We start from the raw sequence: 26325 nt of genomic DNA on the forward strand, positions 1-26325 counted from the left end.
GCAGTGGGAGGTGTCCCTGCCATGGCAGGGGTGGCACTGGGTGGGATTTAGGGTCCCATGCCATGACTGGAAATGTTGCCAGAGGAAATCCAAGCTTTCTAAAACCAAAATCTGGTGCTGGTCTCCCCCGGGAGGGTTTGAAGCCATAGCTGCTAGGACAGAAGGACAAACCCTTCTGAAGGGTCGTCCTCGCTCAAATCTCCTTCTCTCTCAAGCAGACTCTGACTTTTGACAGATTTTAATTTCACCCACTGCACTGCAAGTGCAGCGACTTTGAAGCAGGCACTGGAGAAAACGCAACCCCGAGGACATCATTCACATGCAAAAGCACCTAGATTTTATCACTGCTTTCACATAAGTGATTTCCATTTGAATTTTAGATTTTTATGTTTTCCAGATTCTTGCCTTATTCATGCAAATCACAAAAATTGCCTTCAAAACCTTGAGAGAAAATGGGACTGGTCTGGAATACACACATCTAATAACGGGCAATTTTTATAGAACAAAATACATCAATGGCTAATTTTGCATGAACTGTGATTTCTCTGGGAAGCAGAGCACTGCAGGATCAGGCCTCTGTCTCTGCCAACCCAGGAGAGATTTCCAGCTGCTGGGCCAGAAGAACTGAACTTACACTTTATAGAAGAACTTAACTCAGAGCTGCAGAGCTTTGACAAGTCCCTTTAGGAGTCAGAAACCCTTTTTGCAGGCTAAAGCTTTGCCTTCAGTCTAATCAAGAGCAACTGCTCCTCTTCTCTAATTCAGCTTTCTAATTATGCACTGAATTGTGTTATGTTGCAATATGGAAATAAAGTGGTAACTTGAGATATTTTTGGACTCGTGCTATTACAAGCCAATTTATCTCACTTTTATATGGGAATTAAAACAAATGTTCTTACAGATGAAGTAGACAGTTTATAAATCTCCCAGAAGGCTTTTCCAGGTCATCTGGAGATTCTATCTCATTCTCTACATTATGTTGTGCAAACATAAGAATGAGAAACACTTTTTAATAAAAATTAAAATTAGCTTCCCCTGCGCTGTGTGCTTGCAAAACCATGGGACTGAAAGGACCTGAATGCAAATGTGCCCTCGGGCATTTGGGAGTGCAAGGGGTGGCAGAGGGCACTGCCCCTCCTTCGGGAGCTCTGGACCCTCACTGGGAGCCCCAAACCCATCTGCACGTGCCAGCACCTGCTGCATGCAGGTAGAGATATTACAAAATACAGTCTGGGCCCTGCTGCTCTAGCTGAGCCTGCAGTCAGCTTGGAACCTCCACGTGAAAAATCGTAAGGATGAAAGCAGGTAGCAGAACAAACCCTCCTGGTCAGAGAACCATTTGCACCTGGGAAAAACAAGCAAGCTGTCCCGTGGGAATCGGTGAACAAAATCTGTGAAGTATCCAAGAACAGGAAGATTTGGTGGGCAGGCACAAAGGGCATTTAGTGACCAATAACCTGAGCTGTGGTGGATTGTTAACCACCCAGGTTTAACACGGTGCCTTCTGGTATTTCCTATAAATATCAGCTGTGTGAATAAAGAGCAGGCTTTTCTGCGTGGAGGAACTGAGTCCTGTCTGCTCATTGCTGCAGCCAGCCCCGCTCCTGCTGCCCCACAGCTCCTGGCTGATGAAGGCTCAGGCAGCTCCGTCCTTGCAGGGCTGCACAGGGAAATGGGAGCAGCACAGGCAGGATCCTGCCAGCCCTGGCCCAGGATCAGAACCAGCTGAGCCAGAGGTTCCCCGGTGGGGTGAAGATTTAAATCCTGGAAGGTATTCAGGGATCTCTGCCGGGGTGCACTTCCCCCACAGAACACAACCAGTTCCCCTGCTGAGGTGCCAGCAGCCCCTCTGAAAGCACCCAGGGCCAGGTGGGACAGCAGCCCCGAGGGGCTGCAGATGCTCAGGGAGTTGTACAAGTGTCGAGGCCTATAAACACATTTGACCTACAAACAAATCACAGGAGTTGTGCTGATCACAGCTATCACAGCAGAAATAGCAAGGCAGGCACAGAGAGCCTTTGTGGGATGGCTGCGGGGTGGCAGGGAACCAGTCCCAGCATTTCACTAGAAATCCTGTGCTTGGCAGTTCTACAGAGGTGCCACTGAAGGCTGGGACAGGGTTTCAGGGTCACAAAAGGTCCTTTCAGAGGTTGCTTGCTGTGCAGCCTGGCAGTGCTTGGGTGCCCAGAGAACCCCAGTGCCCCATGCCAGGCTCAGGGAATGGGCTGCACATTCCAGAATCCCGGAGTGCTTTGGGTGGAGGGTCCCTAAATCCCACCCAGTGCCACCCCTGCCATGGCAGGAACACCTCCTACTGTCCCAGGCTGCTCCAGCCCCAGTGTCCAGCCTGGCCTTGGGCACTGCCAGGGATCCAGGGGCAGCCCCAGCTGCTCTGGGCACCTGTGCCAGGGCCTCACCTCCCTCCCAGGGAACAATTCCTCATTCCCAATAACAATTTATGCCAACAGAATGAGAATTCCTCAAATAGAAGCATCTAAAAGACCAACTTGCTGAGGGCAGAATCGTGTCCCAGCCCCTGTGGCAGCATTCCAGAGCCCGGGATGCAGGGATGTGTGAGGGATCCTGTCCCAGCATGTTCCTGGCAGCAGGAGGCTCAGCCATCCACAGGAAACCCCACTCCTCAGTATTCCCAGAGAGTCCCACCTGCAGGGGCCACCCACAAAGGCAGCCAGCACGGAGTGAACAGGACTAAAAGGACAAATTCCCAATTCCCAGTGCCTGCACGCTGAAACTGCTCCTCCTGATGTCACCTTGTCAGAGCCACTATTCATTTTCACGTCCCAAGAGCACCCAGCACATCGAGTTTTTCAGCTTGTGGTTCACAGGCAAACGTGTGGAGGAGAGTTGAAGTGAATGTCTGTATTTTAAATATCTCAGTTATTCCAGTTAAATATTTTATACAGCTTGTTCCCTTATATTAGGAACCTCCTTATGCAAGAAATTTGCATGCACCAAAAATAAACATTTTTGGGTTGTTTCTATAACTTGTGTGATAATACAAAATAGCAAATGCTGAAGCACTTGCTCTGAGGGTTCTGATACAGATGCAGAGAGGAGGAATTTTGTCCCTCCAGCCTGCGAGAGAAACTCTAACAGCTTATCTGGAAGGAAATTAAATTAGCCAGATAATTGGACAGAGCAGCAATGGAAAAAAGCAAGTGCTGCTTTCAAACAGCAGCTGACGGCTGAGAGAGGAAGGGCAGCAGTGTCAGAGGCAATCCCACAAGTCACAGGGTCATACAGCCAACACTCAGCAGGTTCCTCTGCTGCAGAAAGAGCTGCCTTGGCTTTCTGTGGAGGGTTCAGAGACAACGAAGGTGCCCGGGAGCTGCTTGGAGTCACCTGGGACTTGCTCACCAAGAAAAGGACAGGGCTGGCCCTGGCTCAGGCCAGCAGAGCACTGGAGGTGTTTGGAGCTGGTGGCTCCCTGGATTTCCCTGTCCTTGGACAGGAACTGGGCAGAGTCAGGGATGTGCAGAAGTGACCCTGCAAGGACGGGGAGGTTTGCAGCGAGCTCTGTGCATCCCCAGCACTGGGCAGGAGAAGTTCTGCCTCCCCTGGGTGCCTCCTGCTGCTCCGTGCCTGGCACTGAGCTCTGCAGCCTGCTGCCCCTGCTGGGCTGAGGGTCCTGTGCCCCACGGGGGTCCCCGGGGGGCAGGGGTGGGCTGTGATCCCTGGCCTGGCTGGGCACACGGAGGGACAGAACAGCTGCACGCCTCTCTCCTGCCTGCCCTTCCCACATGTCCCCAGGGGAGGGACAGAGTCTGCAGTGGGTGAGGATCAGCCATGGTGTGCCCACAGCAGGGGTGTCCTGGCACCTGCCACCCCTGCTGCTGGCTCACCCAGACCTCAGTCACAGCGGGGCTTGCCTGGATTCCAGGCACAGCCAGAGGGAAGAGCTCCAGAAACCCCATTATCAGTCCTCAGAACTGTCTGCCATCTCCTGCTTGGCACTGCTGTTTGTGATCATAGCTCTAAAATAAGTTACACATCACTAAAAGAGACAAACACAAAGTGCAGCACGAGTAATGTACATCCTCCACTTCTATTATTAAAATAATGGCTTTTCCCTCTCTCGCGGGCTGAGCACTTGGCTTTTTTGAGCTAGAAATAATTCTTCATCTGCCACTTATTCCAAAAAAACAAAAAAACAAAAAAAAGGAAAGGAAAAAGAGCATGCCTTCATTTCATTGCTCCCCCTCGCCACTGCACTGCTAAATTGACTGACACACAATCTTGGCATTTTCGGGTATTCAGAGCCAGACTCTGGCTGCTGTTGTAAATCATATTTCTCCACACTTATTGCATTTTATTCATTTTATACATGACCAGAGATTAGAGTTCAAATGAAACAGATTTTGCTATCCTTCTTATATTCCAAACGTCACCAGTCTAGAAATCTTTAATTTTACTCACTTCAGCTGTTGAATAATTCAATGTAAAAGGAGAAAAAACCAACCCTGCAACCCTCAGTTCGAGATTTTGAGGACAATAACGTGAGACCCCAGGGCTGGGTCTCTGCAGGGTGGTGGGCACTGCACAGTGCAGGGACTGGCACAGGGCTGGCTCCTGGGGCACACGATGGCCCCACTGGACCAGGTTTCTCCAAGCCCTGCAATCACCAACATCTGCAAGTGCCAAAATCCCCATCCCCAGTTTCAAGAGAGGAGCTGTGGAAGCTTCTGAAGCATTCCATGAGATTGACCATGGCCATCCAGCACAGCAGAAAGTCCTGGCTGGGCCCTGAACTTCCCAGAAATATTCCCAGGATCAAATATTGCTTTTAAGGATGGAGGCCAGGCTGCCTCCCCACACACACACACTCCTTCCTTACCAAACAGCTGCACAGTGAACACCAGACAAAGCTCTCTCCCAGTTTTTCTTAAACTGTTACAGCATTCCAGAACAGAAAATAAACTCAGGTCAAACGATTTTAAGACAACTCCATTTACCTGAGATGGAGGAAAGAGCACGAGGAATATCAGTGGAAGGTATTGATTATAAAGAGACAAACAAAGAGCAGGTTAATGTGCGTGTAAGTAAACACACAGATGGGCAAGGAAATGGGCAGCTCAAAATGGGATGGCCTCCAGAAATGGTCATGTGCAATAAATCAGTTCTGAAGAATCTGCACGCTGAGAAACCACCCAGGGTTCTGGAATTTCACTCTGCAGTCATCTGGGATACATGGAGCTAAGAAATAGTCAGAAAATCCTGACGAATAGAAAGGTATTTTTTTTAAAAAAACACCCTCAGATGCTTAACCTCGTGCTGATCATGTGTTCAGGTGAACCTCTCTGATCACCAGGTTAAGGAATTCCATGTTCTTCAAGAAGGCTCCATCAGAGCAAAGGAGGTGCTGGCATTTAGTGCTCAAGACAGGAGAACCTGGAGTGATGTCTGGGTTTCCCTGGAAAACCTGCAGCAACTTCTAGGTTCCTCTGTCTTCCCACGCTGGAGGTGCCTTTCCCTGGAGTAAAAACCCCCAGAGTGTGGGGAAGAACATGCACCAGGACAAGGGGAATGGTTTCCCACGGCAGGGGCAGGGCTGGGGCACACTGGGGAGGAGCTGACTCTGGTATTCCAAACCCGGAGCTGCAAGCTCCAGGAGCCACAGCAGGGACCAGACACTGCTCTGCCCTCCTCTGCACGGAGCCCTGAGGAAGCTGCAGGAGGAAGGCAAGGCAGGAAGCAGCTCGAGCACAAGGACTCCTCCTCTGAGCAACAGCAGGATGGAACCCAGCAGCAGGAGCTCCTGTGGCTCTCAGCCCGGCTCTGCACCCCCAGGGACCCCGTGGGTGTGGGCAGGTGAGATCCTGGGCTGGGGGAGGCGCGGGGGGCTCAGTGCCAGGCCGGGCTCAGCCAGAGCAGCTCCTGGAGCAGCTCCTGGATGTGCCCAGGTTGTCATGGCAATGGGAACTCTGCGAGTGCAGCCCTGGGAGCTGCAGCTTTGCCTTGCCAGCACAGAAAACACTGCCAGCGTTATTCACAGCCTGGAGAGGAGAGGCACAGATGCCCTGATGCTTCTCTCTCCACTCGGGCTCTTTAACCAGTCTGGAGGTTGCAGTTTTGTTTTACTGCCCAGTAAATCACACAGCCTCACGTTAGGACAGCAAGCAGCCCTCTCACTTCAGGTACTCAGGCCTTGCTAAATTAAATCCAAAATCCAGAATAAATACAAGCACTGATAAGAGTTCCCCAGTCACACACAGTAAGCTAGTGCTGAGAAAACAAAGCAAAAGAATCAAGTCAAGCCTCAGGCCAGCCTCACAAGAGGGGCTACCCAGGCCAGCAGTGCAAGGCAGCCCCAGGACAGGGTTTCTCCTGCCCTGACTGGGCTTCAATCTGAGCTGCAATCGGGTGCCCAACCCACTCAGGCTCTCCTGACCCATCCACCTGCAGCCCTGCCAGATGGACACCCAGGAGTTTCGGCCTGGGCTGTGCTCCTAACAAGAGCAGAGATCCCCACAGAAGGTTCATCTTACCCAGCCAGCTTCAACGCCTTTTTTCTGTCCTTTCACTCCAGTTCTGCCTCCCCTGACCCAGCCATATGAACGCTTGATTTATATCCAGCCAGTCTGGCCCACTTGGAAGGCTTTCCCCGAGATCAAACTGCTCTTTTTCTGAGACACTCCAGTTAATAAATTCCCTTTGCCTCCACTTGCTTCAGCAACCGAACATCCTCCATCTCCTGACATACCAGGCTCACAAAATCTCACCCCAAACCTTCCCCCACCCAAAATGAAATCCTCTGGCCTTCCCAGAAGAACAAAACTTATTCCCCTGCACAGCTGGTGCCAGATCTTCACTGACCACACCACTGTGACCCCGCATTGCTCACTCACCCGCCTTGGATGTGTGCAGCTGATCATGGGGCACTGCAGTGAGAGCTGCCGGGCACACAGCCCTGGGAGGCACTGCTGGCACCAGCTGGGGATGGTTGCTGCCAAACTCACCCGACCTCCTCTTGGTTTGGCCACTCCAGGGTGCTCATTTCTGGGAGCAGGTACTTCACGTGCAACCTGTGCCCCTCTGTGGCATTCCCATTCTCTGGACAGACAGACACAATTCTGTCTCTCAGGAGAAGCACAGAGAGAAGAAGGGAGAACAATCTTTATCTTTGCTCCTCTGTTTTGCCCATGTGGAATGTGGTGTGGAGATTGTTCACCTGCAGGGATTGCTGGGTTGGGTTCTGGTGAAGGTTGTTTGGGGTCAGTGCCCAGTGGGATCCAGCTGTGGCTCAGGGTCTCAGCAGAGTCATGAGTGTGAGTTAGAGAGGGGAGTAAGAAGTGAGTATGTAGAATAGGACAGTATCTCTTTAAATAGCATATTAATGTAATATAGTATAGTTTTAATGAAGCTATCCTTCAGCTTTCTCATCTGGAGCAGACATCAGCATTTCTTCCCTGCATCCAGGGTTCACCACATTTTACTATACCCCTCCTTTATGGCTCCCTCAGAGCAGAGTGAGGGGAAGGAGCCTCCATCCAGCCCTTCCCTGGGGGTGCTGGATCACACAGTCACCAAGGCTGGCAAAGACCTGCAAGAGCAGCCTTTGGCTGATCCCTGCCTTGTCACCCTGACCAGAGCCCCGAGTGCCACGTCCAGGGAGGGTCACCCCACCGCTGCCCTTTATACTGATTTCCAGAATATTCCAGTATATTCCCAGTATATTCCCAGCTCAACCAGTGTGCAGAACCTCAAACCAATCCCACAAAACATTCCTTGCCCAGCCAATGCCCACGAGGTGACCGATGGCCCCAGCCCTGGCCATGCCCCAGCCCTGACTGTGGTCACTTCAGTTCCCCCAGCGCTACAGATCCCAAAAAGTCAGCTGCAATCTTTCAATGTCAGTGAAGTCTGACCCAGGCCCATACTGAGAATCTATTCCATATATTTGCATACAAAGTAAGATCTAATTCTGCTTGGAGACCTTCAGGGGAATTTGAAGTGCAAGCCAGTGTCAGTGCAGGAGGGGGAGAGGGAAAGGATAATCCTACACTTATTACTTCTCTTTGAAGACCTTGGAGCAGAGCACTGGCAATAAAGAACACTGACAAATGTATATATATATGAAGCAAGCCATTTTTTCAGTGACTTTTGAAACAATAATGTAATTATTAGTTAAACCAGGGCATTTACATATTGCTTTGGCTACTTAGAAAAAACTTGTTATGGCTGGACATGTCCTCTGGCACCACAGTGCTGGGGGACTAAAGCCTGCAGTCAAGTACCCAGAGCAGTCAGCAATTCAGTTATTCAAATAACTGGGTTATTTATTCATGTCTTTATTTATTAGCATGCCCAGAGCAGCTGTGGCTGCCCCTGGATCCCTGGCAGTGCCCAAGGCCAGGCTGGACTCTGGGGCTGGGAGCAGCCTGGGGCAGTGGGAGGTGTCCCTGCCATGGCAGGGGTGGCACTGGGTGGGATTTAGGGTCCCTCTCAACTCAAACCATTCCAGGAAAATGATTTCATTTTCTGAAAGATGAAAGTGAACAGGGGGTGTAGTAGAGCTGCTGAAAGAACGGAACATTCCTGGATAAGGCAGCAAAGCCTTTGCTCCTGACCAGCCATCCTTAGCAGTTCAGACCCTGGCACAAGGAAAATAACTCCTTGTATTAAAGAAACGCAATTTAAACGTCGAAACAATAGAAAAAGAATGGTCAGACACGGGGTGTGGGCAGCAGCTGAAGCCCCACACGGGCTGGACCCACACACGGCTGCTCGGTGCCCCTGCAAGAACGATGAACCCCAACAGCTCACCCTCACGCTCTGCCAGCAACCAGCAGCATCTCCCTCGGTGAAAGTGCCCTTTGCGAGGCTCTGTGCCACCGCCAGCTTTGTGCCAGCCCCTCTCCCCTGCCGCCCTGCCCGGGCCCCTCCTCGTCGCTCATCCCACGGGAGAGCAGCGGGCAGGAGAGACCCCGGGAGCAGGGCAGGCTGTGGGATTATCTCCGGGCACCGGAGCTGTGCCTCCTCTCCGCTGTTCCTTCAGAGCGGTGCCAGTTTGCATTTAATTAACTCAGTGACTGGAGCCAGCCAATTCCTGTCACAATTAGAACAGCGTTGCCGTGGCAACTGCCCAGTGCATCACAATTCCTACCCCGGCTCTGCGCAATCCTCGGGCTCCGTGACACGCAGATGGGCGGTTATTGTTATGCTAAACTGGGAATGGGTAATCCCACAAAATACAAGATCATTTAGGTGCTCATTTAAATGAGATTTAATTACAAAAAGTCGATCGTTTTAGGACCTGCCAAATTCCAGGCGTTCCACAATCCCCCGTATCTTTGTGAGGTACCCGTGTGCATCAAGGCTAAGCCAGAGCACCAGGGAAACGCTTCTCTCTTAATTATCCAACACTGCCTTTTTCTTGCAAGAATAAACCAAATCTCCATCTCAGATGTGCCGCTGCGGGGACAATTTCCAGCAGCACCCAAAGCATTCTCCAGCGCGGTCTGCCGAGGTGATCCCGTCCCCAGCGCAGCTCCCGCTCCTCATTAGCAGCTCCCAGATCACTCCGAGTCACCTCCCACACGGCAGTCAGTCAGACCCCGAGCTAACACCGCAGTTCACTCCCCGTCCTTCAGAGCTGCCTGTCAGCAGCTTCATTTGGGGCGCTCAGACTGAGAGCAATCTGGGGAGAAAAACCCGAGTTTTACGCCCAAATCAGCTCACGTGTTTAACTCACCCGTGGCCTGACAGAAGGTAGCGAGCCACAGAAATGTGAATCTGTAACTGATTGGGTAAGTTTGAACAGGATGAAAAAGCAGAGCCTGGTTATTGGTGCCTTCAGCGCTGTGACCCTTCCCCAGAGCCCTTTGCTGCCCTGTTGCACGGCACAGCCACAGCAGCTGCAGCCCCTCATCCTGCGGGACGGAGCCTCCAGGAGCCTGCAAACACAAACTGCATTTGGGACAACCTGCTGCCAGCTCTGGGACAGAGAGCATCGAGCTGGGGTTCTGCTCTGAGCTGGGACAGAGAGCATCCATCGAGCTGGGGTTCTGCTCTGAGCTGGGGTTCTGCTCCGAGCTGGGACAGAGAACATCCATCGAGCTGGGGTTCTGCTCTGAGCTGGGACAGAGAGCATCGAGCTGGGGTTCTGCTCTGAGCTGGGGTTCTGCTCCGAGCTGGGACAGAGAGCATCGAGCTGGGGTTCTGCTCTGAGCTGGGACAGAGAGCATCGAGCTGGGGTTCTGCTCTGAGCTGGGACAGAGAGCATTCATCGAGCTGGGGTTCTGCTCCGAGCTGGGACAGAGAGCATCGAGCTGGGGTTCTGCTCTGAGCTGGGACAGAGAGCATCCATCGAGCCGGGGTTCTGCTCTGAGCCCAGCTGAGCTGAGCCACTCTACAGGGACCTGATTTGGTCAATGCTGTTTTGGGACCTGATTTGGTCAATGCTGTTCTGGGACCTGATTTGGTCGATGCTGTTTTGGGACCTGACCCGGTCCGTGCTGTTTCAGGCATTGCCTCCCAAGCCCAGAGCCACGGGCTGGGCTGTGGGCAGCCCTGGAGCCACAGACCCTGCTGGACACACAGCCAGGCTGGGCTGGGCTGGGCTGGGCTGGGCTGGGCTGGGCTGGGCTGGGCCGGGCCGGGCTGGGCTGGGCTGTGCCCCAGGAAATGCTGATCAGAGCCAGCCCAGGCAGGGCTCGGTCGCTCTGCACCAGCGGGGACATCTGCAGGCCCAGACCTCCTTTCCTTATCTCCAGTCGCTATCAGAGTTCATCTTCCAGTCAATAAAACCCGCTAAAGCAACATTGATTCCCAAGTTCTGGAGAATCAAATCACTTGACTTCCTTGGTCCTCCAATTAAGGCACCAGAATAAATCTTAACTACTCCCTAATACCAGTTTTCACAAGACTTTCTTCAGCCCTAATCACATTTAAGCACCTTGGCTAAAGGAATTGATTTCCATTGCTTTTCCTTCCCACCACCTACGAGAGTCTGCTGAGCTTCCCAGTGCATCTCCTCTCCAGCTCACTGGTGAATTACTGCTGCTAGCTCCGTTGTTCAGCAGGATCTGCTCCACCACTAAAAAGAGCTATCTTGTCTGCAAATGATATTTAATTATCTCCATTAAACATTACAGGCTGCTCTGATGCTGGAGATGTAAATCAGAGGGAACAAGAGGAAGATGAGAGCATATTGTTCATTGCATGTTTTGTCCTCCTACTCCCTCTGCACTCTCTTAAATAAGTGTCTCTAGAGGTAAGGCCAGTGCAGAGCTTGGGAACACTCGAGTTATTCAATTTACAATACACACATTATTTTTCACTGGTGAAACCGTGAGACTGGGCAGGGCTAAACCTCAGCTTTCCCTGCTGTGGCAGAGGCAGTTAAAGACTGAATGGATGGTGGTTAATGAGCAATTAACAGTGCAAGAAAAGCTGTTACTGCAGAAATATAAACACTCCCCAAATCACTTTTGACATGGTAGGGTTGGGATGCAAATTCTTTGCTTTAGTCTACAAGAATTTATTGTTGTTTCTCTTTAACCTTCTGCCTCAAAGACAAAATGTGAGGCAATTTCTATGACTGAGCATGATGGTTTCTATTTATATTATTATTACATGCCTGCTTAAACCACTTAAAACAACAAATAAATCCTGCAAGTCAATATTTTTGCATCCATCTCTTACGTATAGAGAATCCTACCTTTTGCTTTGCATTGGACTGGCCTTGCTAGACTGGAGATGGTCTTTGCAGAGCAGCTCTTTGTGTCAGAGCATCTCCCACAGATCTCTCTCCAGATCCACTGAGGCCCTGCTTTGTGGAGAGGAGATTCCCTTACCAGTGCCTGCAACTCAGCATTATTTACTGATTTGGGAGGAAACTTTTGGCTGAAGGAGGGTAGGTTTAGATTAGATATCAGGAAGAAATTCTTCCTGTGAGAGCCCTGGCAAGGGTGCCCAGAGCAGCTGGGGCTGCCCCTGGATCCCTGGCAGTGCCCAAGGCCAGGCTGGACACTGGGGCTTGGAGCAGCCTGGGACAGTGGGAGGTGTCCCTGCCATGGCAGGGGTGGCTCTGGGTGGGATTTAAGGTCCTTCCAACCCAACCCATGAATATTCCATGAATTGCTGACTCCAAGGCTGAATGTTCTCTTCAGCCACAGTGGTTTGGAGCAGGATGGTGCCCTGGCAGTGCCCCTGGGAAGTCACTCTCTGTCACACCCATCCCACGAGCTCTCTCCAAGCAAGACTTCCCCTGGCCCTTCCTGCTCCTCTCCTGGCAGTTTTCCTTGCTCCTTCCGTTTTGTCCCTGCTTATTCTAAAACAAACAGAAGGAAATCTCCACTCCAGCTGCCAGCCCAGCCATGAAGGATGCTCCTTCTGCAGGGGCTACCCCACTTGGGGCCCTTTGCAGGCTGCTTTCATCACCCACTCCCAGGAGAGGACAGAGGTGCTCAGGGACCAATTCTCTCTGCTGAAAGCCCGGATCAAACCAAACCCTGACTCCAGCATCCACGTTCAGCAAGAGCATTGAGAAACATCTGCATAACTCCCATTGTACCCAAGGAGCCCTCCACAGCCTGGCGTTGTTGCTGGTGAGCTCAGAGTCAGCAGCTGCTATTTCTGCCTCCAAATACCAGCCTGTGTTTGCACCACAGAGGGGCAGAGCCTGGCTGTGCTCTGCTCTCTCAAGTCGGGCTGGGCTGGCACCAGAGCTCCGGGATGCTCTGCAGGGTGATGAACTCTGCTCCAAACAAAGCAGCAGCAAAGGGAGCCCAGGCTTCCTGCAGCAAAACTCGCCCTGAGCTCCATCCCCCAGCCCCAGCAGAGCCCCCTGTCCTCTGGCTGACCCTACAGGGGACAGTCCTGCAGGGGCTGGCACAGGGAGTGACCCACAACACCCCACCCGAGCCCCTGAAATGGGGCTCTCCTCAAAAAGGCACACTGGAGGAGAATCAGGCTTGCAGGGACGTGTCAGTCCCCCTGGGAAGCCACACCATCTTTGTGGTACACTTACCTTAAGCCTTGCATACCCAGGAAATTCAAAATACTCATTAAGATCATAGAGTCACCTCTGGGATCTCCAAATCCCATCATCAACCCAGCAGCACCACCACGGTCAGCACCACATCCCCTCCTGAAGTGCCACATCCACACCTTGGACACTCTCAAGGATGGTTTCACGATGCCTGTGGAAATCCACGACCACAAACTGCACTGACATCCAAACAAACTGAGCCTCCCCTGCCTGCGGCGGGTTACTCTGTGACTGATCCCTTCTTGACCAGCTTTGAAGAGCTATTCTGTAACTCCACAGCCACACTTCCTATGGGTGGCTGCCCCGAGCCCAAGCCCAGTGTTAATCCCAAGACAGGGCTTTGCAAGGCCGAGCTTTTCCCTTGGCTGCCTCAAGAATTCAGCAAACTGGGAAAACCTCCCAGCCCCGCCCAGCAGTGTGGCATGGTCGATGCGAGAGCTCTGCTGGGGAAATTATGCTGTCAGCCCAGTGAGTTTGACGTTCAGAGATATCACAAGGCAAGCAAAGAGAAAAGTTTCATCAACACAGTAATTACTGCCCTGGACTCCATGGAGCCACAATTATTTCCCGGTGAGGGGCTGTCAGTTTGTGCTGCAGATAAAAACTGTTGATAGGGCTGCCAGGGGCCTGTGCAGAGCTGGCTTTTCAGATGTAAAACCCTCCTGGCAATGCTACGTTTTCCAAAAAAAAAAAAAAAAGAGGAACAAAAAAAGTATGTGTCAACACTACGCATTAAACACCTACACGTTTTTTCCTTTAAAAATTGTGTTGCTTTTTAGCCAGAGGCAGTTAGTATGCACCAGAATTTCCAGGGGGAAAAGAGATCTTCCTTCCCCACTTCTCCTTTAGTGACCTCATGTGTGTGCACGGGGCAGGGGCAGCTGTGGCCTGCCCCGAGCTGGTGATGCTGGGAGCCATGGGCAGGTGCCTCTGCCACAGCTGGGCTCACAGGTGGAAAAGCACCAAAGTATTCCCAAATCTGCTCTTCCAGCCAAACAGAGACTGTCCACACTTGGGGCTCGTGGTGAACGGGCCACAGCGGAGACAGAGAAGCCTGAGCAGGAGCTGGGTCCAGCTGCCAGTGCTGCACCAGTGCCACGGAGGGAGGCACAGGCTGGATTTTGGGAAAGGTTCATCCCCAGAGGGTGCTGGGCACTGCCCAGGCTCCCCAGGGAATGGGCACAGCCCCAGAGCTCCAGGAGCTGCCAGGGATCCCAGGGTGGGATTTGGGGTGTCTGGGCAGGGCCAGGGGCTGGGCTGGGTGGTTCCTTTGGGTCCCTTCCAGCTGAGAATATTCTGTGATTTCCACCTCTGTAGTGCCCTCTCCTTTCTGGCTTCCATTTATGTTCCCATCTTCCAAATAATTTCTTTTTTTCTGTCTCCTCAGCACAGCTGGGAATGGAAAAGGCTGGAATTACCACAGCAAAGAGATCCCTCACTGCCAACATCAGACATCAAAGCAGCCACTCTGAGGCTTCAAAGGGCCCCTGGTGACACAGCAGCACCCTGGGGACAGGAATGAAGTCACTTCTGCTTAACTGAACCCATCTCCCCCGCCAGACAGCAGCCCCCAGGGTGCTGCTGCTGCTCCATGGCAAAGATCCTGCTCCAAGAGCTGAACATTTCACCCGTGGGCCGATGGTTCAGCCTCTGCCAGCTCTGCCCAGCGCCGTGCCTGCTCTGCCAGGCTCTGCTGGTGGCACTGGTGGCTGGGGGAGCCCCCCTCCCCAGGCAATTATGTGGAACACGACTGTGGCCTTGGGCTCTGCCTGCTCCGTGTTTGCAATTAGGTTTTACTACAAAAGCACATATTAACATTAAAGGAGCATTACAATGCAGCAAATGTGATAAAGCAGAGCAACGCTACGGGTACCTTCTGCTTCTGTTCTTTCAAGAATCATAATCACCGTTAATTTATGGTCTTCTGAGGAGGATCTAATTACTCCAATCAGCCCTTATTTCACTCAGAGTGTGCACGTGTGCTCTTCCCTGCCTTTAAATACCTGCCTTGACTATAGGCACAGCACAGAGCTGCATTTTCAGCGGCCCTGCAGCCTCCCCTTGCCTGGCTGAGCTTGGGTGGGAGATCCCCCAGACAGGAGCCAGCAAAGGCAGGAATCTCCTTCCCAGGAAAGCCCTGACTTGGGAATACAGCGCTGTGGGTAATCTATTATTACCAAAGTGTCCTTGTCTTTTTCAGGGCACCACCGTGAGGAGCACAGGCTCCTTGCCCAGCCACCCCTGTCGTGTCCAGCCCCAGTGCCAAATCCCCCCTTGTCTCTGCTGCAGCTGAGTGTGAGGGTGTGGGACACCCACAGATCCCAGGTGCCCAAGTTTTGGCACCAGCTTTTCCTTGCTGTTTTTCTTTCTCTTTGCCAGCCTTGGTGGCAGAGGGAGCTGTGGCAGAGCTCCTGGTGAGTCCTGAGTGAACGCTGGGAACCAGCCCAGCCAGGAACATCCCATATTCCCTGGGATGTTCTCTCCTCCAGGAGCCTCAGAGGCCACAAGCCAGCCCTGGCCAGGGGTGTGCTGGGTCTGTGAGTGTCTGTTCAGGGAACACAGCTCCCCCAGAGCAGCAGGGAGAGGAGAACAGGCAGAGATCAGCAGCTCCAGAGCCTGGCATTCCTGCAGCACTTCAACGACACAGCTGGAAACCCTGAGCTCCTGTTTAGGGTTAAACCACTGGCACAGTGACACCTTAAAAACCTCTTAATTTGGCTGGGCTCTGACTGGTCACAGCCTCCCTTCCCACTGGGGAGGCCAAATGAATGCAGAAGGTAATAAAGGAAATCTTACTGAGAACATTACCCAGGAGCTGTGCTTAAAATTTTTGTTTAGTTCTACAGAAATTAGAATTGAAACTCTACAGGCACTCAAAGGTTTTCACAAGGGTTTTTGTACACTTTTCAGCAGTGTTGTTATACAGCCTGATAAAAACCTAGGCCAGGATCCCTTCTGTAGTGAAGGCCATCAGCCTTCCAAAAATTCCACTGGTTATTTCACTTCTAGATTTCAATGAACACCTAATTTCTCCTCAGTTAAAATGTGGAACTCCAGTACTCCACAAAAGTGGATTTTCTTGAATACCCTGTGCTTTGAGGCTCTCCAGACCTCGTGGCTCCAGCCTGGAGGTCTGGACTGCAATGAGGTGAAGCTGCTCTTCAGCTCAGGCTTGACTCAGGACAGCTCTAATGCCAGATCCCTGAATTCCAGGGTGTTCTCAGGGATACAGTTGAGGCTGGATAAAATTAAGAAATTCAGCATCTGAACATGCAGATAATGAAGGGATGGGTGAAGTGAAAGTGCATCAATGAGAAATTCCTGTTAACAGAATCCTCCTTTGAACAAAAATTATAAAAAAAAATTAAACAAAAGCTGCAATCCACACTGTCCCTGTGAGAGCCCCAGATCATGGCAGACCCAGGCACATTCCCTGGGAGCCTCAAAGCCTGGTTTTCTCCACAATCCAACAGTGTGAAACTCCAACAAATGTTGCATTAAATTCCTCATAACTCCCAAATCCACAGATGTAGAGTTGCTATAGCAACTGTCAGCCCAAGCCTTCCCAAGGGAGAAAATAAAAGTGTGTCCTACCTGGCTAATTGGTATTTGTGTTACAGAGAATTGAAGGGTAACTTAGTTCCACCAAAAAATAGAACAGAGACTGAAGTGCTCCTGTGCTAATGTGACATTATTTAATCTGAACAAGGACCCATTTTGCATGTGCCTTCAAATTACAGTATTTATGGAACACTCAACACAATAAGTAAAAGTGTTGCTGCCAAATATGCCTGACTTGCCCTGCTTATTGATTTGAATAAAAGGGGCATTTTAAAAAACCAGAAAAAAAAACCAGAGAGAAACAAGAAGGAAGGTGGAAGAGCTGATGGGATTAGAGACTTCAAATTTCATTACAAAACCTTCAAACCCCCCCTTCTCCAATACCCCAACTGTTTACAACTGAAAGTTATGCAAAAATAAGCTGATGGAAGGTGACAGCTCTTTTCCCTATTTCAACTTTTCCCTATTTCTCTCACTGCAGGAAGAATAAAGCTCCCAGGCAGGACAACCTCGCTGGCTGAACAATAGCCACCCCTCACTCAGAGGCACAATTAGAACTTTTTTAACTTGAAAAAAGCCCTGAAGATCATTCAAGAGAAGAATCCCACTGGCAGGATGTATTTCAGGAGCACACTGACAGTTCTCACTGCCTTGTAAACACATGCAGCAATGTATTTTTTTAATCTTAGCACAATTACTAAATAAAAGCAATCACAGCAGAACCTCTATGAAACATGGAAATATAATGATGACATTCTCTCTATCAGCCCAATGACACAATCTGAGAGAATGAGATTTTGGGGAATATTCAGCTTCTCTGGGCACCCTGTGCCTCCCCACCCTCACAGGGTGGAATTCCTCCCAGATATCCAGTCTAAAGCTCCCCTCCTTCAGCTAAAAGCCATAGTGGCTGTCTGTCAGGTACACACTGAAGGAAGGAGCTTTCTGAGCAGAGACAGCACCGGCCCTGCCCCAGAGCTCCTCCAAGCTCACACAGCACTTTCAGGACCTGTACTCGACAGAGGACAACAGAGCCCCCAGAGCTGCAGAGTGCCCAGACAGGGAGCAGCAGCTCTGGGAGCTCTGGGAGCTCTGGGAGCTCCCAACCCCAGCCACGGAACTCCAGGAGTGCAGCGCCGTGGGATCCACGTGCTGCATCACCAGACAACACCCAGGAATCACAGCTGACCCAGAAACCACAGCCAGCCACGTGTTCTCTCCTCTTCTGGTGTGGACAAAGAAACAGGTTGAGTGAGCTCAAGCTGTAAAAAGGTCTGAAATCTGCTTTCACCACGCGCCGCCTCCCCTGTGCCTCACGGCTCATCTCCATCCTGGAGAAACTGGGATTTCTGGCCTTCCTCACACCAGCCCGCCTCCCTCCACCTGCTGCAACAGCTCCTGCTTGAATTATTCACCTGTTATGAATTACCTGCAGCACATTGCTAGGGGTTTGGTTTTTTTTGTTGCTGGAGGTGTTATTCTCTACCCTGAACAAGGCAGGTGTTTACAATATGCCTTCTACCTAACAACATTATGCTTGTATTTATCGATAAAATAAAATAAATCCATCCACTGAAACCCAGAGTGTTATATATAACCCCATTGCTCAGTTTAAGAGATCATGCTGCATGAGATTTTTCAGCAGGTGCAATTTCCATTTCAGCACAGACGTGCGTGGCTAAGCTAAGGCACAATATTTTCCAGGGGAAATATCTGACAGGAAATCAGTGGCAAGCACCAAAAAGCACAATCCCTGTACCCCCACCCAAAAGGAGTGCCAGGAAAGGAAGAAAAGCTGCAAGGCCCCTGCAGCACAGCTCTGGGCAGGGCAGGAGGGGGAGAGCCCCAGGAGCACAGGGACAGCACCTGGGGCTGGGCACTGAGCTCTGGTCACACAGCCCAGGGGCTGCACAGCCCTCCAGGGACACAGGGACACAGGGACACAGGGACACAGGGACACAGGGACACAGGGACAGCACCTGGGACTGGGCACTGAGCTCGGGTCACACAGCCCAGGGGCTGCACAGCCCTCCAGGGACACAGGGACACAGGGACACAGGGACACAGGGACAGCACCTGGGACTGGGCACTAAGCTCTGGTCACACAGCCCAGGGGCTGCACAGCCCTGCAGGGACACAGGGAGGGACACAGGGACACAGGGACAGCACTAGGGCTGGGCACTGAGCTCTGGTCCCATAGCCCAGGGGCTGCACAGCCCTGCAGGGACATGGGGACATGGACAGGGACACAGGGACAGCACTGGGGCTGGGCACCGAGCTCGGGTCCCACAGCCCAGGGGCTGCACAGCCCTGCAGGGACATGGGGACACAGACAGGGACACAGGGACACAGGGACAGCACTGGGGCTGGGCACTGAGCTCTGGTCCCACAGCCCAGGGGCAGCACAGCCCTGCAGGGACATGGGGACATGGACAGGGACACAGGGACAGCACTGGGGCTGGGCACTGAGCTCGGGTCCCACAGCCCAGGGGCTGCACAGCCCTGCAGGGACATGGGGACAGGGACACCATCTTCTGCCATTTGGGGTTTGTGCTGCCAGTGAGAATTGCAGGCACGTTTTGGCCGGGAGCCTTTGAGACGTGCTGACAGGGACAGCAGGGGCTGCTCTCTGCTGCTGGGGCTCATCCCCATTCCTTGGGCTGCAAGCTGCTGAGTCCTGTCCAGCAAAGCCCCCCGTGAGACCCCTGTGCAGTGGCTGTGTGTGGAGGGCCCCAGGTGCTGTCCCTCTCCCTGTGTCCCTGCTGTCCCTGTCCCCAGTGTCCCCAGTGTCCCCAGGCTGGGGCACAGCACACTGAGGGCTGCTTGCCCTGCCCTGTCCCACGCTCTGTGCTCTGGGTGACATCAAGTTCATCATCCTCCCTTCTGCTGTCCTGCCTGGGCTGTACAAGGCTCCCAGAGCCCAGGTTTAACTCGGCTCCAGGAGCACGTGGAAACCTCAGGCTTTTGCTGCTGAACAGCTCCGAGTGCTGGCAGAGCCTTTGGACTTTCTGTGCTTTCCTATCACCCGGTTAAATCTCTGCAGACAACAATCCCAAGCACTTCATCTCGGTCCCCTGCAGGCCCCATGGCCACACAGGAGCTGCAGAGCTGCTCAGCACTCCCCGTGTCAGAGGCAGCTAAAACAGACCCTGCTGCACCCGCAGCCGCTGCTGCTCTCCCTCATCTCACCCTCAACAGGGAGAGCAGAGGCGTTTGCAGCGTTTGTGAGCCTTGGCAGCTCTCCTTTCCAGCTGAAATGAATTCCCTCTGGGATGCAGTGGCTCTGGAAAGCCCAGTGCAGAGGTGAGAGGATCTGTGGAAACCTCTCCATAACCCCTGTTCCTACCTCTGATCCTGAGTGATCCCCTCTCCCACCAGCACACTCCCTCCTGGGTGATCCCCTCCTCCCCTGAGGGCCAAAGCTGAGGCCAAAGCAGCTGCAAATCCCTCCTGAGCTGGAGAGAAGGAAGCTGTGCGCAGCCCCTGAGCAGGGAGGAGCCCTGGAGCCACAGCAGGAGCTGTCCCAAGGCCCCGGGGTGTCCCTGCAGCTGCATCCACAGCCCCGGTGCAGCCTCTGCCTTGCTCAAGGGACAGCTCCAGCTGGGCTCTGAGATCTGCTCACCCCTCACACACACACAGAAATTCCACCCACGGCACGGAGCCTGCCCGGCGCTGTGCTCCACAACAAATGTCACATGAAAACAGAGGTGAGAAAAACGACCAAGAAGCCAAAGGCCCCACGAGGAAACGGGGGTTCAGAATCTGGGGACAACAGCATGCTGCCACATCCATGCAAGGGCTGGGGGAGCATCTGAGGCAGGTGATGATGCCTGGATCCAGGAGCACACCACAGGTAAGGATGTGGCAGCAGCTTCCTCCAGGCTGGGCTGGGGTGGAGGGGTAAACCAGACTGACAGCAGTTCAGGACAGCCCAGCATCGCCACTGCTCTCTAAATACTGGACTTGGTGGTGTTTGCCAAGTCCCTCTGAAATGACAGCTTTCCTCCAGAGAGAAGTAAAAGTGAATCTGCATCATGGAGCATCAGCTGGAGCCACTGGGCTCAGCCCTTTACACCGTGGTGTAAATGTGTCCTGGGGCTGTTCTGTGAGCAGAGCACTCCTCAGACTCCACACTGCCCTCAGGACCCGAGGCACAGGAGCCCACCTGAGTGTTTTTTTGACTGTTTTCTTGCTTACATCTTGCATTCAAAATGATTTAGTTAGGAGATGCCTCTTTGTGGATAATATGACAGCTAATTCCCACTTATCCTACTGTAAAGAAACAATTGAAATAGATGCAACAATAAAACTAATGCCTAACGTGATTGCTATTGATCATTTGCCAGTTTTTCAAATGAATGGCCCACGAGCTAAACGGGGAAGGAAAACAGTGCCATTGATTGCCCGTGAGTCAGGAATGAGCTGACTGGAGAGCTCAGCTGGAAATCCATGGAAAGCTGACCCACCAGCACGTGGTCACAAGCACGGTGAATCCTGGCTACCCGTGCACTCTCACCTACCTTTTCGGCTGACTGGGCAGTGCCAAAAAATATTGGAATGAAGGCAAGCCATACTATACAGGTAGTGTACATAGTGAATCCAATGGGTTTGGCTTCATTAAAATTCTCTGGGACCCCCCGAGTCTTGATGGCATACACAGTGCACGTCACCATGAGCAGAATGCTATAACCCAAGGAACAAATGATCTGTAGATCCGTAATGTCACACTTGAGAACTCCTCTGGCCTGGTCGGGGTTCATAGTTTTCTGCTCATCATAATCTATGATGATGTTGGGCGGGTCGACTGCAAACCAAATGAAGACCCCCAGCAGCTGGACGGAGATGAGGCTGGAGGTGATGGCCAGCTGCGAGGTGGGGCTGATCAGCCGGGGCGCGGTCACCGACTTCTTGCCCTGCTCGAAGATGCGGTAGATGCGGTTGGTCTTGGTCAGCAGGGCCGCGTAGCTGATGCACATGCCCAGCCCCAGGAATATCCTGCGGAAGGAGCACACGGCCACGTCGGGCTTGGCGATCATCAGGAAGGTGATGATGTAGCACAGGAAGATGCCGGTCAGCAGCACGTAGCTGAGCTCGCGGCCCGAGGCCCGCACGATCGGCGTGTCGTTGTAGCGGATGAACGTGGCCATGACGAAGATGGTGGCGACGATGCCCAGCATGGCCAGGAAGACGGGGATGACGGCCCAGGGCGAGTGCCACTCCAGCTTGATGATGGGGATGGAGCGGCAGCCGGTGCGGTTCTCGTTGGGCCGCTCGTTGTAGGAGCACAGCAGGCAGGTGACCTCGTCGGCCTGGTACTGGTAGCCGTCACACAGCTCGCAGTGCCAGCAGCACGGCATCCCCTTCACCATCTTCTTCCTCTCGCCCGGCCGGCACGGCTGGCTGCACACCGAGGGGGGCACGGCACGCACCCCTCCTCCCCACTGCATCTCCTCGACCTGCGGGACAGGGACACAAACAGGCTCGGGGTTAGGCCTGGCCTAGGGCTGGCTGCACACTAAGGGGAGCATGGAACCCACCCCTCCTCTCCAATGCATTTCCTTGGCCTGAGGGACAGGGACACAAACAGGCTCGGGGTTAGGCCTGGCCTAGGGCTGGCTGCTCACCAAGGGGGGCATGGAACCCACCCCTCCTCTCCAATGCATTTCCTTGGCCTGAGGGACAGGGACACAAACAGGCTCGGGGTTAGGCCTGGCTTAGGGCTGGCTGCACACTGAGGGGGGCATGGAATGCCCCCACTGCATTTCCTTGGCCTGGGGAACAGGGACACAAACAGGCTCGGGGTTAGGGCTGGCTTAGGGCTGGTTTAGAGCTGGCTGCACACTGAGGGGGGCATGGAACCCACCCCTCCTCTCCAATGCATTCCCTTGGTCTGGGGGACAGGGACACAAACAGGCTCGGGGTTAGGGCTGGCTTAGGCCTGGCTGCACACTAAGGGGGGCATGGAACCCACCCCTCCTCTCCAATGCATTCCCTTGGTCTGGGGGACAGGGACACAAACAGGCTCGGGGTTAGGCCTGGCAGGCACAGACACGAGCTCGGAAGGAAGGGAGGGGATTTGGGGGAGCCCCAACACACACACCCCGAGAGGACAAAGTTCCCACGGGGCAGGGTCCTGGAACCACACCTGGGGCCTCTGTGTGGGGCTCTGGCCCCTCACTGTGCTCACTGCCTCCGTTTCTATTTCTGTTTCCCCTTAAGTCTGATGGAATGACATACAAGCCCGACAAAGCACAGAGTGAAAAGCTGGTTTTTCATGAGAATTAGTAAGAACATTGCAAACCTTGAGGGAAGGCAGGACTTACATTTGCAAGGCTGCTTTCCACAAACCTTGGGGCTTCTTACCAAGACAGAACAGAGATCTCCCTTCCTGGAACTGCTACTGACCAGGGAAGATTTGAAATGAGGTGGGAATGTGTTTTCTGTAGGGCATGGGATCAGTGAGAATGGGGGAAGGTCTGCTAGACAAGCCACATGAGAAGTATGAAGGACAAAGAAAATGGTCATCACTGAAAAAAGCAGTAATTAGATATTTCATTTCAAAGGCACATTCAGCTTTTGAAATACCACATGTGCTTCTGGGAATGCAAATGATAAATGATTATATTCAATACATGGAAAGTCTCACTTACTCTGCAGTCTGGAGAATCCTGAACTCCAAGGTATGTGACAAAGGCTCCCAAGCTCTGTGGACTCACAAATCATTTCAAACTATGCCTGACCAAAGCCACTCACCAGCTTCCAAGAGCAAGGAAGGTTTAGCACTGGAGCCCCAGTGAAACAGTCCAGACTGGAAGCCTGGCAAGGCCCTGGCATTCCCAGCACCAGTTACCAGCCCAGCAGCCCCTCAGTGGCTCCAGCAGCTGCTCTGTGTGTGTGTGTGTGTCTTTTCCAAGCACAAAACCTGATCCCCTGGGATAGATGTGAATAAGTGTTATTAAAAATAAAATTTCAGCTATGTTTCTTTAGGTCACTTAAATGCTGACAAGCTCCATGATTTTCCCTACAAGTCGAAATTCTCAGATGAGTTTCTTGAATCAGCTGCCTTAATTATTCATATAGACAGGAAGACTTGGATGGGCAAGTCTTAAATTGAAGGATTAAGTTGCACTTTCCTAATTTAAATCAAAATAGAAACTGTATCATCTTCATTTTATATTTGTGAAAACACCAAACCCTGAAGTCACACTTGGCTCACACACTGGAGGACCAAGAGTCTTTCTGTGAATGCTGCAAAAATAATCCCTCAATAAGAGATATTCTAGAGGTCTGCCACTGCCTGGGAAACCTGATTAACCTTCAGTGTTCTGGGGAAGAGAAAAGATCCACAAACTCCTTTCTCCCACTCTGCTGAGCTGAAGGTGTGCAGCTTGCAGGAGGCAAAGGAGTGCTGATGATAGAGGGAAACACAAAGACTCATTAAATTGCACTGATGAACGGTGCTTTGGCCTCACTGGCAGTGCAAGGAGCCAGGAAATCCATAAATCCCCTTCCATGCCCAGCTCCATCCCTGCTCTGGCCCAGGGCTGGCGAGGAGCTGAGTTCCAGGAGGGAACGAGGAGGGGCTGAGCGACCCCGACGTGTCCCTGAGTCCCTCGCTGCACCCAGGGCGATGCCAGCAGGAGAGGGGCTCTGAGGGGAGCAGGGCTGACCCTGCTCACCTGGAGAAGGTGGGGAAATGCCATGGCCGCTCCTTAGGAAAGCAGCTGTGTGACACTGCTGCTTCCTTTACTCTTGGTCCCTGCTGGGTCCGTTGTCCAAGGCACAGCGAGACAAGGAGCTGTGGCTTACCTGAGCTGTCCCACCCAGCCCGGAGCCTGCACCTCCTCTCCTGATCATCACCCACTGCCTCCCCCAAGGCCTTCTGCAGCAGGCACCAACACAAAGTGAGACCAACCCAACCACGTGGACCTTGAGCCCGTCTGCAGCAGTGGAACGATTTCCACCCATTTCCCACGTGAGGATCTTCGTTACCACAGCCTGACGAATGTGCTATCACAGCCCTGCTTCCCTTATGGCCACACAAGGATGGATTTCCATATTCTCAACCCTATTCCAAGGCACTGCTGGTGCCTGGGACAGCCCAGAGGCACTTCACCCTGCACAGATTCTCTGTGGAAGGAGATAAAGAGAAGATCTGGCAGAATTGAGGAAAAGTCTTTTTCCTGGCCTGCTGGGATGACACCACAACAGCTCTTAGACAGATTTCTGCTGTTTCTGGAGAAAATTCAGGATGCAAAGTGCCTGTGAGGGAATGCTGGGCACCAACACCTGCAGCAGGGGCTGAGAACCTGAGTCAAGCTACAGACACTTTCCCCACTCAGAAAAGCACCTGTTTGAAAGGAAATTTGTCCCACATCTACACATCTCATAGATACCTCCAAGCATTAGCTGAAAATGCCTAGCACAGTCTGCAAAGGAGGCAGCAAAAAAATTCATACATTGTGAGAAAGTGCTCTTGCAACTAACAGAGAAACTGGGGGTTTTAATGTAGAACCTTCCATTGCAGTCCAGGGATAAGGGAATTTATTCTTCCCAAACCAACAGCACTGCCAGAGGCAGCCAGACATGGCACCCAAAGCGAGCCAACGGTGTCACACCTTGAAAAACAGCCTTGGCCAAGCCCAGGACACGAGGAGCCCCCCTGCCTGCAGCTCTGGCAGATTTGGGAAGGATGTTCTCCCTGCTCCCACACATCCCCAGCTCCTGAACGCCTCCAGCAAGAGGGATTGGATCCGCTCACAATGTATATTCTCATTATGTTCACCACAGAACAAACATTAACAAGAAATGCTTAGTCTGTCTCATAAGGCCTAATGTAATTGTTCATTTTAATGAATAAAGTAACTCAGTATCTGTGTATAATTCAAACATTGCTGCTTTGCTTCCCTCCGCCACAAACATTTCCATAATAAGCCATTTGTTCTGAACTTAATTGTTTCGTGCAATGTTTGATTAAAATAAAAATCAGTACAAAAATAATTACATTAATGGTAATTAACCTACTCAGGGAAGAAAATAGCCACGTTCCCTGATAGCACTTCCATAATGATGGTGCCATTAATTACACGGACACGGAACCCAGCGGCGAGGACTGGGCTCAGATTTATTGCCACCTCCAGACTGCAGCTCCTAACTCAGCACTTCAAACATTTGTGTGTATTCCACTTTGCAGACAGCAATATTTGCATGACTTAGCTCTTCAGGCTCAGCTATTAATGTCTTGTAATTAGTTTTTAAATCCAGGGATTTACCATGATAATGGTTTTAAGCTAAGAATATGTCAATAACACATCCTCAGCAGAGTCTTCTGCAAAATATCAACTGAAATCCCTTCAAGAGATAACAGTGGTGATAAGCCAGAGTGGCAGAGAGGATGCAGAGCTGATCCAAGCCTGGCCCAGACACGGTGCTTCAGCTCACACTGGAGCTCCTTTTCATTTCCCTGCCTGCAGGGAGGGCTGGGGAAGCCTTGCCCAGCACCGAGCCTGCAAGGGGCTGGAGGCAAAACCAACCAGTTCTGCCTTGTGCCAAACAAATCCTGCATGGAGCAGAGCGGCCTGAACACCTCTGCAGATATCACAGACTCCAGGGGACTCCAAACCCCCTCCTGAAACAGAAGCACACTCTGGGAAGGGCCCTGGCCGTGTCCCTGCTGAGGGAACTGACACTGCTCCATGCTGTGCCATGCCATGCCATGCCATGCCATGCCATGCCATGCCATGCCCTCCATG

The 26325-nt window shown here is 52.2% G+C and overlaps 1 protein-coding gene and 1 long non-coding RNA gene across 3 annotated transcripts in view; both read right to left on the reverse strand.

Annotated features, from left to right (window-relative positions):
• GRM7 (glutamate metabotropic receptor 7) overlaps positions 1 to 26325 on the reverse strand; it is a 216983-nt gene that overhangs the window by 23578 nt on the left and 167080 nt on the right. For both annotated transcript variants that reach the window (XM_053989136.1, XM_053989134.1), the window contains exon 8: positions 21094 to 22029. In XM_053989136.1, coding sequence (XP_053845111.1) covers positions 21094 to 22029 — 936 coding nt within the window. The remainder of the gene's footprint in view (positions 1 to 21093; positions 22030 to 26325) is intronic.
• LOC128813800 (uncharacterized) lies at positions 8289 to 8870 on the reverse strand. The gene is made up of 2 exons (XR_008439183.1): positions 8785 to 8870; positions 8289 to 8612 (listed from the first exon to the last, which is right to left on the reverse strand). It is a non-coding gene; the product is annotated as an uncharacterized LOC128813800 (long non-coding RNA).

This window comes from Vidua macroura, chromosome 13, assembly GCF_024509145.1.
Source record: "Vidua macroura isolate BioBank_ID:100142 chromosome 13, ASM2450914v1, whole genome shotgun sequence".
Taxonomy (NCBI): domain Eukaryota; kingdom Metazoa; phylum Chordata; class Aves; order Passeriformes; family Viduidae; genus Vidua; species Vidua macroura.